Source organism: Myotis lucifugus, unplaced genomic scaffold (assembly GCF_000147115.1).
Source record: "Myotis lucifugus unplaced genomic scaffold, Myoluc2.0 scaffold_77, whole genome shotgun sequence".
Lineage (NCBI taxonomy): Eukaryota > Metazoa > Chordata > Mammalia > Chiroptera > Vespertilionidae > Myotis > Myotis lucifugus.
Window position 1 is genome coordinate 1,750,025 of NW_005871125.1, and position 15,575 is coordinate 1,765,599.

The 15,575-nt window shown below is 40.8% G+C and overlaps 1 protein-coding gene across 10 annotated transcripts in view; it reads right to left on the reverse strand.

The window, feature by feature from the left end:
• Nucleotides 1-15,557, reverse strand: part of CSPP1 (centrosome and spindle pole associated protein 1) — a 98,938-nt gene extending 83,381 nt beyond the window's left edge. For 7 of the 10 annotated variants that reach the window (XM_023755423.1, XM_023755420.1, XM_023755421.1 and 4 more), the window contains exons 1-3: nt 13,717-13,824; nt 6,299-6,407; nt 4,110-4,209 (exon numbers count right to left, since the gene is read on the reverse strand). In XM_023755423.1, coding sequence (XP_023611191.1) covers nt 4,110-4,209; nt 6,299-6,397 — 199 coding nt within the window. In that variant the 5' untranslated portion in view covers nt 6,398-6,407; nt 13,717-13,824. Of the gene's footprint in view, nt 1-4,109; nt 4,210-5,097; nt 5,116-6,298; nt 6,408-12,024; nt 12,103-13,716; nt 13,825-15,134 lie in introns of those variants that run through there. The other 3 variants (XM_023755418.1, XM_023755419.1, XM_023755424.1) reach the window with 3 other exon arrangements.
• Nucleotides 15,558-15,575: the final 18 nt, after the last annotated feature.

Below are 15,575 nucleotides of genomic sequence, written 5' to 3' on the forward strand. Positions count from 1 at the left end.
ACTGGGCTTCCAGTTCAGGGTAAAAATAGCCAAGGAGTCCCCATAACATCTGTCCCTGAAAACTGGCATGGTTTATGTCCAAGTGAGAAGAGGGTTGCTGGAGTCCCAGGTGTTCCTCTTGAGGGGCCTGCACTTGGACTCACTCTGGACTCGTGTTGGCAGCAGGTCAAAAATCGGCCTCAATTTGCAGCACAGCCTCTCCCAAGTCCCTCCAAGCCCAGCACAAGTGACAACCAACTGCAGATCATTGTGTAGCTCCCGCTCTGTGGCCCAAAGCTGGGCACAAATGGCAGTGGACCTTGGGAGGTAACTTCAAATCTTTGGAATTTTTCAAGTGATAGAAAGGTCTTTGTGGTAGATCCCCATGACCATACCTGATACATTATACAAATAAGGTGACTCATGGTGAGCCCCTAGGTAGTTTGTGCTAAAGAGATGGCACAAATGGGAACTGGTCACACCAGAAAAGACCAATCATGTGATAGGACCATTGGACCTTTGAGCCATCTGACATCAGCCTGACCTCAAAGTAAGGGATCTAGAGATTGAGCCATGTGGGCAATGATTCAATCAATTACGACTACACTATGAAACTCCATAAAAACACTGGACATCAAAGCTCAGATAGCATCCCAGTTGACAACAGTCTTTACATTGTCACATATTGATATGCTGAGAGAGTGACGCATCCCCGAGGCTGACAGAAGTTTCATGTTTGGACTCTCTCGGACCATCCCCTATGCGTCTATCCCTTTGGCAGGTTCTGATTTATATCTTTTTGCTCTGACAACACTATAATAGTAAGTATACCACTTTCCTGAGTTCTGTGAGTCATTCTAGTGAATTATCAAACTTGAGGGGTAGTGTAAAACCCCCCATATTTGTAGCCGGCTGGATAGAAGTGAGGATGGCCTGTGGACCCCTGAACTTGCATCTGGTGCTTTAGGTAAGAGAAGTCTTGAGGAGGACTGTGCCCTTAATCTGTGAAGTTTAGACTTTGGGTAGTTGGTGTCAGAGGTCATTGTAATGCTCCTCAAATCCTTTTGTGAGAGGTATAATGGTGAAAGAATGAGCCACATAGATAAGCCTTATCCATGAATATCATCAATATCTAACACAACAATTTACAAAATCATAAAAACGTACTGTTGCATGAGAGTTGAACTATGAGTTATCAATAGATTGCTTTCATTAGCTAAAATGAATATTGCCCATTTATATATTTCTAATAGCTACTATACTTAGTTACTCAAAGTATGGTATCACAGTTTTAATTCAATATATAGTTTCCAAAACTAATCTTTATTTCCAGTTTGTTTTATAATTCTTAGATAAGACCATCTAAGGAAAACTACTGCCAAATTATATTTTTCCCATTATCAAAAATTACATATTTAACCTAATTTTAAGGCCACAGTTATTCAGGCAAGAGGTCAGTAACTGAATGCTGATAAGGTATAAAATTAGTCTAATTACATATTCTTCTTTAATAAAACTCAATGAGCATCAAAAATAATTACTGCTTCAGTTGGCAATAAAAGAAAACATTCCATGAAAAGTAAATCCCACACATCCAAGAGAACTATTTATTTTTGCAACAGAGACCTTCACTCCTTCATTCAAAATATCTTCTCTAAGTACCGCACTGTGCTAGGCAGTGAATGTACAGTGTCAGGCAAGCTGGCAGCCAATAGACTGTGCAACAAGTTCAAAACTGTTCTTCAAGGGAAAAACCAATGCTATAGGAGCACAAGGCAAAACTGACCAACACAATGTGGTAAAAGTAATAAAAGGGTAAAATCATCATACAGGAAACAAGCAGCCATTGAAAGGTTTGAAGCAGAGATTTGGTTTTTGAAGGATATCAATGGGCAGTGAAGGGACTGAGTAGAGAGGGTAGACTGTAAAACAAAAGAACACTAGGAAGAAAAAAATCTAAGTGAGAAACAACGAAGGCCCACGTAAAATAACATCTATGGGATTAGAAAAAAGTAAACATATTGAGGTTTAGGCATTAGAATCAATTCGACGTGTGTAATTACTTGCTTAGACTATAAAGGGAAGAGAGGAGTCAAGGAAGACTAGGCAACCAGCTCCCCAGAGCACCAAAAGTTTGAGAGGAACAAAATCAATGTTGCACATGTTGATTTTGAGGTCATGGCATCGAAGTAAAGATGTCCAATAGGAAATTAGATATATAGATCTGGAGTTCATAAAAGAAATTGGGAAAGAGATAGAGGTTTATGAGTCATGAATACACTTACGGTAAATAAAACCAGAATGTATGAAATGAAAAGAGGGACTAGGACAGAGCCCCAAGGAACAGGCAGAGGTCACTGTATCTTCGATTTTAAAATCACCATCATTTGTGAATGTAATAAAAGAGTAATTCTTAATATAATTCTCAAAAGTCAAAAACCAACTTTTAAAAAGATGTAAAAGAGGTCGGGAAAAAAATATTTATTGTCCACCAATTATGTGCAGTCATCTTTTCGTATGTATTCAACTAGAGGCCTAGCGCACGAAATTTGTGAATGGGTAGAGTCCCTGGGGGCTGCTGGCTGCTGGTCGGGGCCTTCCTTTGTTCCGCACCACCCACTGGTGGTTAGCGCGCATCATAGCAAATGATTTAGCTCCCAGTCAAACTCCCAAGGGGACACTTTGCATATTAGGAATATACACACACACACACACACACACACACACACACACACACACATACACTCACACATACATAATAGAGGCCCGGTACATGAAATTCGTGCATGGGGGAGGGGGGGTCCCTCAGCCTGGCCTGCACCCTCTCCAATCCAGGACCCCTTGGGGGATGTCCGACTGCCGGTTTAGGCTCGATCCCTGCAGGCATCTCTCTCGCAATCCAGGACCACTGGCTCCTAATCACTCACCTGCCTCCCTGCCTGATCGCCCCTAACCACCCTCCCCTGCCGGCCTGATCACCCCTAACCGCTTCTGCCTCGGCCCCCACCACCGTGGCTTTACCCAGAAGAAGGACCGGATGACCGGAAGATGTCCAGTTGACCTGGTCTAATTAGCATATTGCCCTTTTATTAGTATAGATTATTAGTATAGATAGAAGATTATTGCCACAGTAGCCTTTTAAGTTAAATGCCAATTCTTAAGATGAGGAAACAGATTAAATAACATGTGCTAGGTCACAAGGCCATGACAGCCACAGCCCAAAGCAACATGCAACCCCAGAATTTCAAAGTAATTCTATCTGACCTTAGTGCTTGAGAAAACCTGCCATTATAATTTTAAAATATTATATTTAGAATCAAACTTTTGATTCAGAAAAATTTAGGACTAAAAGATCATCCAACTCCTTTATGTTACAGATAAAAAAAATTGAGGGCCTTAGAGATTAAGGAACTTAACCAAAATATGTATTATACTTAAGTTCACTAAAGCTGTATACTAGCCAATAATTTGTTAAGAAAATCAGAGTTGAAAGCGTTATCTATTTACTGAGGTCCACTTTGAGCTGGTTTTCTAGTAGAGACAAAGAGCCCACTAACTATTCAATCTCTTGGCCAACATCCCCTTATAATCAACAAATTTTTTGATTAAAAAAATGGTAAAAAGCTTACAAATATTGTCATACCAAACCATAATCAAAGAATTAGTATAGCTGCAGAATTAATTTCTTTACAACTCTAATATATAGTCATTAACAATTAAAATGGTCTTTCAAAAAATAAAAAAAATAATAATAAAATGGTCTTTCACTAAACAGCATTTTGTATCCACTAAACATTTTTTTTTTAAATAAAGGCAAGTCCATTTTTGTTCAATAATTAACTCTCTCACTCTTTCTCAATCTCTCATAAACACACACACACACTCAAATATTTCAATTAATTTTTATTAGTTATACTTACTGCTATAATCCCATAAATATAATCAACGCAATAGCATTTTTAAAAAGGTACAAGGTTCTCAGTATATATTATTATTTCACATGTAAGATTTCAGAGAGGAAAGAGTTACCATGATTCTAAAAATACCTTTAATTTCTTACAAGACAAAGCTCTTTCACAACAGCCTGCTTAGAATATCTTAAAATCAATTTAGCACACCTAATGACATACCTAAGGAACCCCTGGTCTGTTGGCTGTTTGGTGGTATGTTTTCCTTAGCCATGGAGATTAATATTTTACTGTTTTCAGAAAGCTTCTCTGATGCCTTTCCCTGAAAGAGATATAATATTTATAAAAGCAGACGGGGAAAAAAAACCCTACAAAATATACAATTAATCTCAGTACTTTTATTAAACAACTTGACAAAATTACATGGTACACCGTAGAAGAAATTTAAGTGTCAAGTTTAGGGAATTAAACAAAAGCAGTTAATACCATAATAAATGTCCTAATATTTAGCTCATTCACTTATCAACAGTCACTGAGTTCCTGCCAGGCAGTGTCCCAGGCAACGGAAATACATGAGTGAAAAAAACAAGTAAGAATCTGTGCCTCCCTGGAGCTTATAAACTATTGGGGACACAAACAATAAATATAATACATAATTAGTCTATGTAATAGGTAGAGAGTGGTAGGGAGGAACTATGGGAAACAATACAGCAGGGTATGGAGGCCCAAAAATGTTGGGGGCCAGACTGCAAGGCCTCACTGAACAGGTGATACTTGAACTAAGCCTTAAAACATTATTATTTATGTACTATTTAATATTGGAAATTATAATAAAGCTGTATTTAAAGCTATGTAATAACTCTTGCCAAACACTGTAAACTAGTCCTAAGTACTAGAGCAGTGATGGCGAACCTATGACACGCGTGTCAGAGGTGACACGCAAACTCATTTTTTTGGTTGATTTTTCTTTATTAAATGGCATTTAAATATATAAAATAAATATCAAAAATATAAGTCTTTGTTTTACTATGGTTGCAAATATCAAAAAATTTCTATATGTGACACAGCACCAGAGTTAAGTTAGGGTTTTTCAAAATGCTGACACGCCGAGCTCAAAAGGTTCGCCATCACTGTACTAGAGAGTGGTTAAGAGCATGGACTTGGAGCTGGATACATGAAGATTCAGATCCTGAATCCACCTCTTACGTACCTGGACAAATTATTTAAGCCCTTTAAGCCTCACTTTCTTGATCTGTAAAACAAATACAAAAAGTTCCATCTACTTCACAGGGATATTATGATCAAATGTGATAATACATCTAAAGTCCTTCCTATCATTCCTTGTAAGAGGCAGGTATTATGGCAGAAAGACAACCTAGTGTGGTGGTTAAGAGAACAAGCATAGGATTCAGGTTGCCAGGAATCAAAGCCATGTTCTGCTATCACTTTAGTCACATTACAGTACTTAATTTCTCCATGCCACAGTTTATTCATTTGGAAAATGATAATAACAGTACTTATCTCATAGACTCATGTGAAATATCAATGTAACCTCATAAGACTTTGCCTTATTCATGTTTTGCATACAATAAATGTTAGCTATGTAAGTTCCGTTATAATCAGGATGTCCATATTATTTATCATTTCAACCAGGATACCTTTGTCCAGGACAGATGATAAATCAGATGAGACACTGGAACAACAGGTAAACCAGGACTATCTTGGGCAAACCAATATACAGTATGTGGTTACCTTCATTATGATGGACCATATGGCACAGATTAATCCACACCCTGTATCTTATTACATATACTGAGCCCATGAGAGGAGGTGCCACATCTAGATTAGTGCTGTATTGTCAGAGCCTAGCACAGTACCCTAGCACAATCTCAGTAAGTACTTGCTAAAATGGATGAATCACTTTCAACAAAAATTAGGAAAGTTTAAGAAAGCTTTTGCAGACATTGCTTTCAGAAACATTTTAATAAATTTACATTCTGAAAATAAAGTATACAAAATAACTACTCTAATAAATTCACTTTTGTAGGCTTCAAAAAATTGTTAAGATAATGATTCATTAAAATATTAACTTTTCCCACAGAGAATGAGAACTTGCTTTCATATCTCTTTCTATTCTGAAAGTTTCCTATATTAGAGCTAGCCCCCTATTCATTTTATGAAGCACATAAAGTATTAATTAAAGCTCTACAGAGGAGAAACTGTGAGATATAAAATACCACAAGTAAAAAACTGCATTTGAAATGTTGTTGAGTCAGGCTCTCACAGCACAGCCAAACTACAGAACAGAACTAAAGATTCTGATTCAGAGAAGAGGATGTTTGCATTTACACAGGGCTAATCTTCAGAAACAATTTTAATGAAACATATTTGAAGGAAACGATCAACTTTACCTTCATTTCCATGTAAGGCGGATCACTTTCCAATTCTGCTTTTTCTTGGGCCAATTTGGCTTTGCGCTCTTCAATAAATTTATCCAAATTATCAGCCATTTTTCAGAATCTGTAAAAAAAAAAAGAAAGAAAGAAAGACAACACTGCAATGAGCACAGCTCAACTCTATCCGAGTATTTTTAGGCTAATAACATGCAGGCTTGGTCTACATTTACTTTTCAATCTCACTTATCAAATTGAAAACTTCAAACAAGCTTGACTAAAAGATGCCTGCCTGCTTTCTCTCGAAACTCCCTCAAACACCGACAACATACTTTAAAATAGCTAAAAAGAGCTTGGCTGGTGTGGCTCAGTGGGAGTGTCAATCTATGAACCAAGAGGTCACTGGTTCAATTCCCAGTCAGGGTACATGCCTGGGTTGTAGGCTCGATCCCCAGTGGGGGTTGTGTAGGTGGCAGCCCATCCATGATGCTTCCATCTCTCCCTCTCCCTTCCTCTCTGAAATCAATAATATATGTATATTAAAATATCTGAAAAAGAAATAAAAAAGAAGACGAACAGCCACTACCATCCCCACTACACACCCACAGTCTGTGGATGGTTTTTAAGTTTTGTCATGTGGTGTTTTTTTTAAGACTTTATTTTTTTTAGAGCAGTTTTGAATTCACAGAAAAACTGAGCAGAAGATACAGATTTACCACATATCCTACACCACTCATGCATAGCCTAATCTGTTATCAACATCCCCCACCAGAGTGGTACATTTGTTACAATCAATGAACCCACACTGGCACATCCAGTTTACATTCGAGTTCATTCGTGGTGTTGTATATTCTATGGGTTTGGAGACATGTATGACATGTATCCACCATTGTAGAATCATACAGAGTAGTTTTACTGCCCTAAAAGTCCTCTGTGCTCCAGCTATTCATCCCTCCCTCCACTGTAATCCCTGCCAACCACTGATCTTTTTACAGTCTCCATAGTTTTGTCTTTTCCAGAATGTCATATAGTTATCATACAGTATTGGCTTCACTGACTAGCATGCATTGCTAAGGCTTCTAATTGTCTTGTCATGGCTTGCTCGCTCATTTCTTTTTAGTGCTGAATAATATTCCATTGTCTGAATGTACCAGTTTATTTACCTAAAAAAGGACATCCTGGTTGCTTCCAGGTTTGGGAAATTATAAATAGAGCTGCTATAAACATCTGTGCAATATCCAAAAGTTTTTTTTAATTTTTTGAAATCCAATTTATTCATATACCACCAACTTTTAATCAACTGTTTTTATGACATATGTAAGAAATTTTTTCTTAGCCCAAGATCACATTTTCTTCTATGTTTTCTTTTAGAAGTTATATAGTTTTCTCTCTTACACCTAAATCTATTATCTGTTCTGAGTTAATTTTTGCAAATAGTGTAATAGTGTAAGGTTCAGTTTTTTGGTTGGTTTGGGTTTTTTTGTGTGTGTTTTTTTATTGTTGTTTTTTGTGTGTGTATGGTTTTTGTTTTGTGTTTTTTGTTGGTTTTTTTTTTGCATGGATATAAAACGATTCCAGTCCTATTTTTTGAAAAGACTATCCTTTCCTCATTGAACCTAGTACTTTTTAAAATATACATTTTTCAAAAACCCATGAAACTTAGTGACTAACTGGATAGGTGGCAGGAAAGGAGCCACTGATGACCAAAATTTTAAGTCCTAGAAACTAAATATGGATAGAATCCTAGACAGAAATAGGTCAGAAGAAGCTGGCTGGTTTGCAAAGGTTTGGCTTAGATGTGTTAAGCTGGAGCTAGTAAGACATGCTAATGGAAATTTCCAGCTGTTGGTTAGAAATTCAAGACTCAAATTCAAGGAAATGGACCACATTGGATGCTTATTAAGAGTTAACTATTTTAGCCCTAGCCAGTGTGTTCAGTGGTTAGTGCAGTTGTTCTCAACCTTCCTAATGCCGCGACCCTTTAATACAGTTCCTCATGTTGTGGTCACCCCCAACCATAAAATTATTTTCATTGCTACTTCATAACTGTAATTTTGCTACTGTTATGAATCGTAATGTAAATATCTGATATGCAGGATGTATTTAGGTGACCCCTGTGAAAGGGTCGTTCGACCCCCAAAGGGGGCGCAACCTACAGGTTGAGAACCCCTGGGTTAGAGTGTCAGCTCAAGGTCTCAGGTTCAATTCCCAGTCAAGGGCATGTACAGGGTCACAGGTTCAATCCCCAGTCTTGATCGGGAGGCAACCAATTGATGAGTCTCTCTCACAGAAATGTATGTATGTATGTGTGTGTGTGTGTGTTTCTCCCTCCCTCTCTTCCACTCTCTCTAAATATCAATGAAAAAAATATCCTATGATGAGGATTAACAACAATAAAAAAAGTAATGAAAATTGATTTGAAGCCAGTAAGAGAACCTTGAAGAAAAAGTTAACTATTTTAAAGGTAACAGTTGAAGCTGTAGTAAATGAGCACAGGCGGGGTGGGGGGGGGGGGCGGGGGGAGAACAAATGGGACAGAAGTACATTCTGGGCAATGTTCCTTTTGAGGGGGTGACAAAAGAATTAAACAAGAAAAAAAACAAAGGAGTAGTAATTAAAAGAAGGATAATAAAGAAAGTAAGTCAACATAATTTGGCAAGAAAAAGAAATATGAGAAAGAACCAGTCAGCAATATCAAAAGTAAGAGAGTTTTTAAAAAGCACCCACTGAATTTAATGTTTGAGGGATAATAATATGTAAAAATGCAGACAAGCAAGCTTTACCCTAAACAAATATGTTGAAACTTATATAAGTTAAGTAGTACGTAATATGAACTTCATTCTATTATTTACTTCCAAAAAGAACAGTTTTTAGAAATGGCTATAGCAAATATAATCCAAGCCAACAAGTTAATATATTTAGCCATTTTTAACTTGCTATTTGTCACAAAAGATTTTTCCTAGTGAAAATTCAAAACAGCTCAACAGTAAATAGTACTTTTCATGCTGGAAAAAAAAAAATCACTTAAAATCCCCCAATTTTCCTAAATATTTTATGTCTGGTAAAAAATAATAATGTTTGGATTATACGTATGTATACACATATACTTTGCTACAGGACTTTATACATAATTTAAGCAGAAATGCCATTAATCTAAAAAAAGTTAACAAGCCTCTTTTGACTCTGAAGGCCTCCACATAATTCTGTTAACAATTATTAATATAACATGTTCATTGATTTAACCAGACTTGAAAGTTCTCTCTCTTGAATTTATACATACTTAAATTTCCTTTTAATACTTTAATATCTATTATAAATGCTAGAATTGATTTTATACAACAGTAACCATAGTAATAAAATACATTTTTAAACAATGGTAGTGAGTATAATATATGCAATAACTAAAACATGAGATTTATTGGATATAAGTTTATGTTTAACCATTTCTAATTTTGTTCTACTCTCTAATCTGATTCGAGTATCTCTACTATTAAACTAAAAAGTCAAAGATAGTACTAGTAAGCTTTCTCCTGGCAATGCCCTCCAGACAAAGAACACAGGAACACTACTGTAGTTAAACTATTTGGGTTTATTACTCATTGCATGGAGAGATGCATCCTTATTTTAGTAAGAGGGTGTTAGAAAAGACTTACAGGACTCGGCATTGTGTTAGGTGATTTGGAGGAGGATTTAAGGAAGTGGAGCTTTGCTCTGGATTTAATGCTGTCAGGAAGTGGGGTAACTATGACTGGACATCTTAGTAAAGTCTTATCTACAGGGTGAGGCCAAAGCTTTAACTGGTAGAGGCAGCAGTCACTCCTATTAGGTGGGAGAAGAGCTGTCTGGCATTTTGTGGCTTGGACAACATTCATGTTTTGTCTGTGTTTGGATGTGATTATGGAGTAGTGGTGTTTTTGTCTTGATCCATCATAGACACACAAAGCAGCCTCAGTCTGATGTTGATGTTCTGTACAACTGTTTATCTTCAACAGAAGAACACCAAGCCTAAGCAGTATTGTCAGGCCAGTTCCTAGCAACACTAAAGCCTTGGTGATAGCAGAGCCAGTTTCTAGCAGTCATGACTACTTTCTCTTTCTTCTTTCCTAAAGCATGTGACAACTTACATAAAACAATTTCAACTACAAAATTATTCAAGAATTACTTAATAATTCAGAGAGACTGAGTCAATGTGTACAGCCTAAGTATAAAATAGAATAAGAATTTTAAAATTGTTACCAGAAAGAAACCTAAATGGGATTCTTTATCTTCTTTCACTATACAATGTAAAATTACTCACAACATTTTTCAAGATAGTACCAGGTTTATTTTTTTCCCAGTACCTGTGTACACAGTATGTAGATGATAAACAGTTTTCAGGAAAACAGTTTAGCTGAAAGACCTGAATTTGAAACCCCATTCAATCACTAATTAACTGTATGTGACTGACCTCAAATACATTCCTTAACCTCTCTATCATTCAGTTTCCCCTTCTATAAAATAGAAATATCTACTCAAGAGTTGTTCTGAAGAAAAAACAAAATGATGCATATAAAATGTATGGCACACCTGACACTTAGAAATCAATAAATCGCAGCTGTTTTATTAATTCTTATTATAGTTTCATAGTCTTTGTATACATCAATGTGTTAGCTGCTGTTAATAATAAATCATTAATGATGACCAAGGACAGATACATAAATTAGATGGCCTTTGGGTAATGCAAAATTGCCAAAACACTTGCTCAAACACCTTTGTCTTACACTCAGGAAAGCAGTCAGAATGATGTTAAAAGTATGCCTTTATTTTAAAAGCCTCAAAGTACACTGAGATTTAAATCACCAATAACTGATACTTATCATAATCCAAATCAACATCTATAAATCTTAAATTTAGACCCTTTATGCTTATCATACAGGTAGAAATACAGACAAATCAGAACATATTCAATCTGCTAAATTTAGGCAAACAGGGAGGATCCAGAAATAACTGAGCATGTCCAATTCCTCCTTCCAGTTTCATCAATCACAAAGAAAGGGGGAAATGTTCCTCCCATCCTTTTCCCTCTTGAGTCAAGTGCAAATTTCCTCCCCTCTAAGGCAGCATGAGGGACGGAAAATAATGTCCCTCCCAAAGGAGGGCTTTAAGGTTCTAGATGCTAGGAGATGAAAAATACAAGATATGATCCTTGGCCTCCAATTTGGACAAGATAAAATGCCACCTGTCACAGTGGCTCACAGTCCAGATGAGAGTTTAGGGATTCAATGTGAGGTACCCATAAGAGATCCAGTGGATGTATCAAGGGAAGGATTTGAATATGTCTGGAATTCAGAATAGAGCCCAGGCTAAAAGATGTACAGTTTTTAAAATAACCATTAAAACTATAGGAGAAGAGGGTGCCTGGAAAAAGAGAGCCTAGCGTGGGAGAACAGGACTGAGGACAGAATAGCAGGGAGAACATATGGGTGTGGGGTGCGGGGAGGAGTCCATGAAAGCCTCAGAAGAAAGAGGGGGAGGGATAAGGTGATCTAAGACAGTGTTTCTCACCCCACCCCCACCCCCAATCCAGAGATCTTTTCACCAAACGAAAGGTGAATCTCTTTCTCCTGGCAGATGCACAACTTACTTCCATGGGCACACCCAAATTTTGACAAATCCCCCTAAATGTTACTAAGAAGTAAACACCATGTTGCTGGGACAAAGGGAGGTTCAGGGTCAGGATACAAAGAGAGTGAATACAGGCATACCTGGTTGAACTGTGCTTCTAGCTTTATTGCACTTCACAGATGTTGCGTTTTTTACAAATTGAAGGCAAGACCTTCCACCTGCAAAAGGGATTAGGACTAGCTTTGCTGTGATGGTCTGGAACCGAACCTCTATCTCAGCGGTTCTCAATCTGTAGGTCGAGACCCCTTTGGCGGTCGAACAACCCTTTCACGGGGGTCACCTAAGACCATCCTGCACACCAGATATTAACATTATGATTCATAACAGTAGCAACATTACAGTTATGAAGTAGCAACGAAAATAATTTTATGGTTGGGTCACAACATGAGGAACTGTATTTAAAGGGCCAGAAGGTTGAGAACCACTGCCTATATAAAAGCAATATTGGGTCTGTTAGCTGCTGTTAAGAATAAATCATTGATGATGACCAAGGACAGATACATAAATTAGATGGCCTTTGGGTAATGCAAAATTGCCAAAACACTTGGCACCTGTGTCTCACACTCGGGAAAGCAGTCAGAATGATGATAAAAAGGTAAGCCGAAATGTTCCCAACGTTTATAAAAGTTACATCACATTTGTCTGAAAACTTCACTTGAGAAAAACTGTACTGAAAGCTTACTGTTTCGTTTCCCCCAAACAGAACCTGCTCCCTTCCAGGTCACCTGTACGAGGAGACCCAAAATGTCATCCCTGGGGAGCCATTTTGGCAGATATTTAACCACCAGAAAGTCAGTGTCCTTCTAAGGAGGATGATATGCAAGGAAAAACACCAGCATCTTACTGGTTTCCATGGGATCCCTTTTAAGCTTGTCAACATGACAAGCCAGTCTTTCGTTTAACATAGGGCCTCTCTGAGGATAGCTTCTTTTTACAAACTCATGGCGGTTGCTATTTGGCTCTTGCATTCCGAGGTGTTTGTAAACTAGGTATTGCACTTTAGAATTTAGTCTTCTCGGAAGTCCAAGCTAAACTTCTTAACCCTGTAATTTTGAGAACCAGCCTCTCTCGAAAGATGAGTCCGGTGGCTACCACTGAAAAGCGGATCCCAATCCCAGATAACAATCCTAAAATCAAGGCAGCTGGAAGAGGTTCAAACTCAAGGAGCCAGGTGGGCCCAGGACCTCACAGGGCGGTGATTAAATTTTACTTGCAGAGCAATGCTCAGGGAGCAGCGCCGGGCGCGCAAGGACGCCATGCCCGTTAACATTTAACCAGCACCGGGGGAGCGGGAAGGCGCTGGGGCCGGCTCAGCGGAACGGTGGGCCCGGCTGGAGGGCACGGACGGCGGGCGCCCGGGAGCCACCGCACAGCCGCGCTCTGGGCGCCGTGGGTGGCGGCCGCCTCAGGAAGCGTCAGCGCGTTGTCAGGCAACCAGGTCTCCAAGGCACCGCCGGCGCCAGTAGCGGCCCCGCGAGCCCTGACCGCGGAACCAGGGCGCCGCCCCGGCTCCCCACTCACAGGGACCCCCACCCACAGGGAACCCCTAACCCGGGAGCCAGGCACTAACCCCGGCCCTGCGGCGAGACCCCCGAACCCAAGACTTACCCCCACACACCCATCCCCGTAGGGAACCCGGCCCACCAACCCCCGTAACCCCGACACCGCCGCTACCCTGGCCCCCGCGAGACCTCGGTCCCCGGAGCTCCCGTCCGGGGACACCCCCTCCCGCCAGACCCCGCAGGCCCGTTCCCGGCCCGTGGCCGGCTTACTCGGGAGAGCGGGATCGCGTCCGCGGCGACGCACAGCGCTCCGGCGAGGACCTTCGCGATAGGAGGCGGCGGCGACCGCCTGTCGCGGGCTCCGCCTCTCAGACCGAGCCCTCCGCCCGCCTTTGGCCAACCGCCGAGCGCGGCCCCGCCCCCACGGGGGACACGGGAGGAAGGCACGTGGCTGCGGGCGCCCCCCACCGGCCCGGAGGCCGCACAGCTGCCCGGCGGTTCCAGAGCGGTCGCACACCTGGGCCGGTGCGCGGCCTCGGCCTGGAGGCCGTTAAACCGCGGGAGCCATTTCCCCGGCGACAGCGGTCCCAGCCCCTCCAAACCCCCGAGTCCCAGCTGGCCTGGGGACAGAGGCAGCAAAGCCTGGTAAGAAGGAGAGGGGTGGCAGTGAGAGCAAAATGGTTGGCAGACCTCTCCGGGGCATTCATTACTCTTCTCCCCGGAGTTTGGTCGACGTTCCGTCCTGGGGCTTTTACTACCAATTTCAACATACTCAGTTCACCCCTATACCGAGTGGCCATATGCTACCGCTAGAAAAGATCTCTCTCTCTCTCTCGCTTACTCGAAAAGCACAACTAAGAGTCCTTTATCCTACCTACTTTGTAACAGGGTTTTAAAGGCAAATTTTCTTTAATTCGAAGTTTATCAAAGCCGCAGGCAGGGTGCGAATTCGATCATTTGAATGTTTTTACTTTAACTATATGCCACACACTATTCGGAGTGGAGTGTCCTGCACTCTGAAACTTGGAAGTAAGCAATACATTACGATGCAATGTAGCAGTTACAGAAGCACCTAGAGCAGTGGTTCTCAACCTTGGCTGCACATTAGAATCACCTGGGAATCTTTTTAAAATCCTGATTTCTGGGCCTCATCCTCCGGAAATTCTGTGTGTTTTTTTTTTTGTTACTAATGTTGTGGCCTCACCCCATAACAAAGAAACAGAATTTCCGGAGGATGAGGCCCAGAAATCAGGATTTTAAAAAGATTCCCAGGTGATTCAAATGTGCAGCCAACGTTGAGAACCACTGACCTAGACACTGTGGAGGAACGATTACCGGAGAGAGGAGGAAGGAAGACCGCGGTAGAGATCTCTGAGCTGCCTTTTTAAAGAGTAATAGGCGCTCCCAGGTAGGAAAGTCAGGGGCGTGCATTTTAGGCAATGCTAACCATATATGCAAAATTTCGAGGGTGACGAAAGAAAGACGAAGCTGGGGAGGTGAGCTATGTATGACGTTATCCTCCTCCCGCCTCTCCCCCAGCAAAAATATTTCTCCAACACCTCGATGTTAGGGATAAAAGAAGGAACACAAGCCTAGTGGCCTGTGACTTAGGACTCAGAGTCCAGTGCGGACTGGGGGAGGGAAGGGAAGGAAGGATACGTCAAACAAGCAAAAAAATATGTAAACACCTGTTGGAAGAAAATGGGCTGCCGTTGAGATTACTTCGGCCTCGGGGACAGGTGGTTTCACGGAGCAATGCTGAGAATTACACTGTAAGCGACTATGAGAACCGGACACTGGGCATTTTCACAACACCAATAAGTCATATACGTGTGAGCCCGTCCACGAGCGTCCGCGGCCTCGAGGGAAAGCTGGAGAGACGCGGCGCCGCTCCCCCGCGAGCCCCTAGGGCGTGACGTCTGCGCGGCGGTTCGTCTGGAGGTAAGTTAGGGAGGATGCCATGTTTATCTTTCAGCCGGCATCCGGGACTACTCACTTGCCCGTTCTTCCGCAGACATCTTTAATTTTTAGTCTTTCAGCAAACTTATTTCATGAAAGGTTGCCTACCCCCACATAAATAAAAACAACAGTTTTTTCCCTCCGCCCGAGCTGGAGGATCTGGCGGGGTT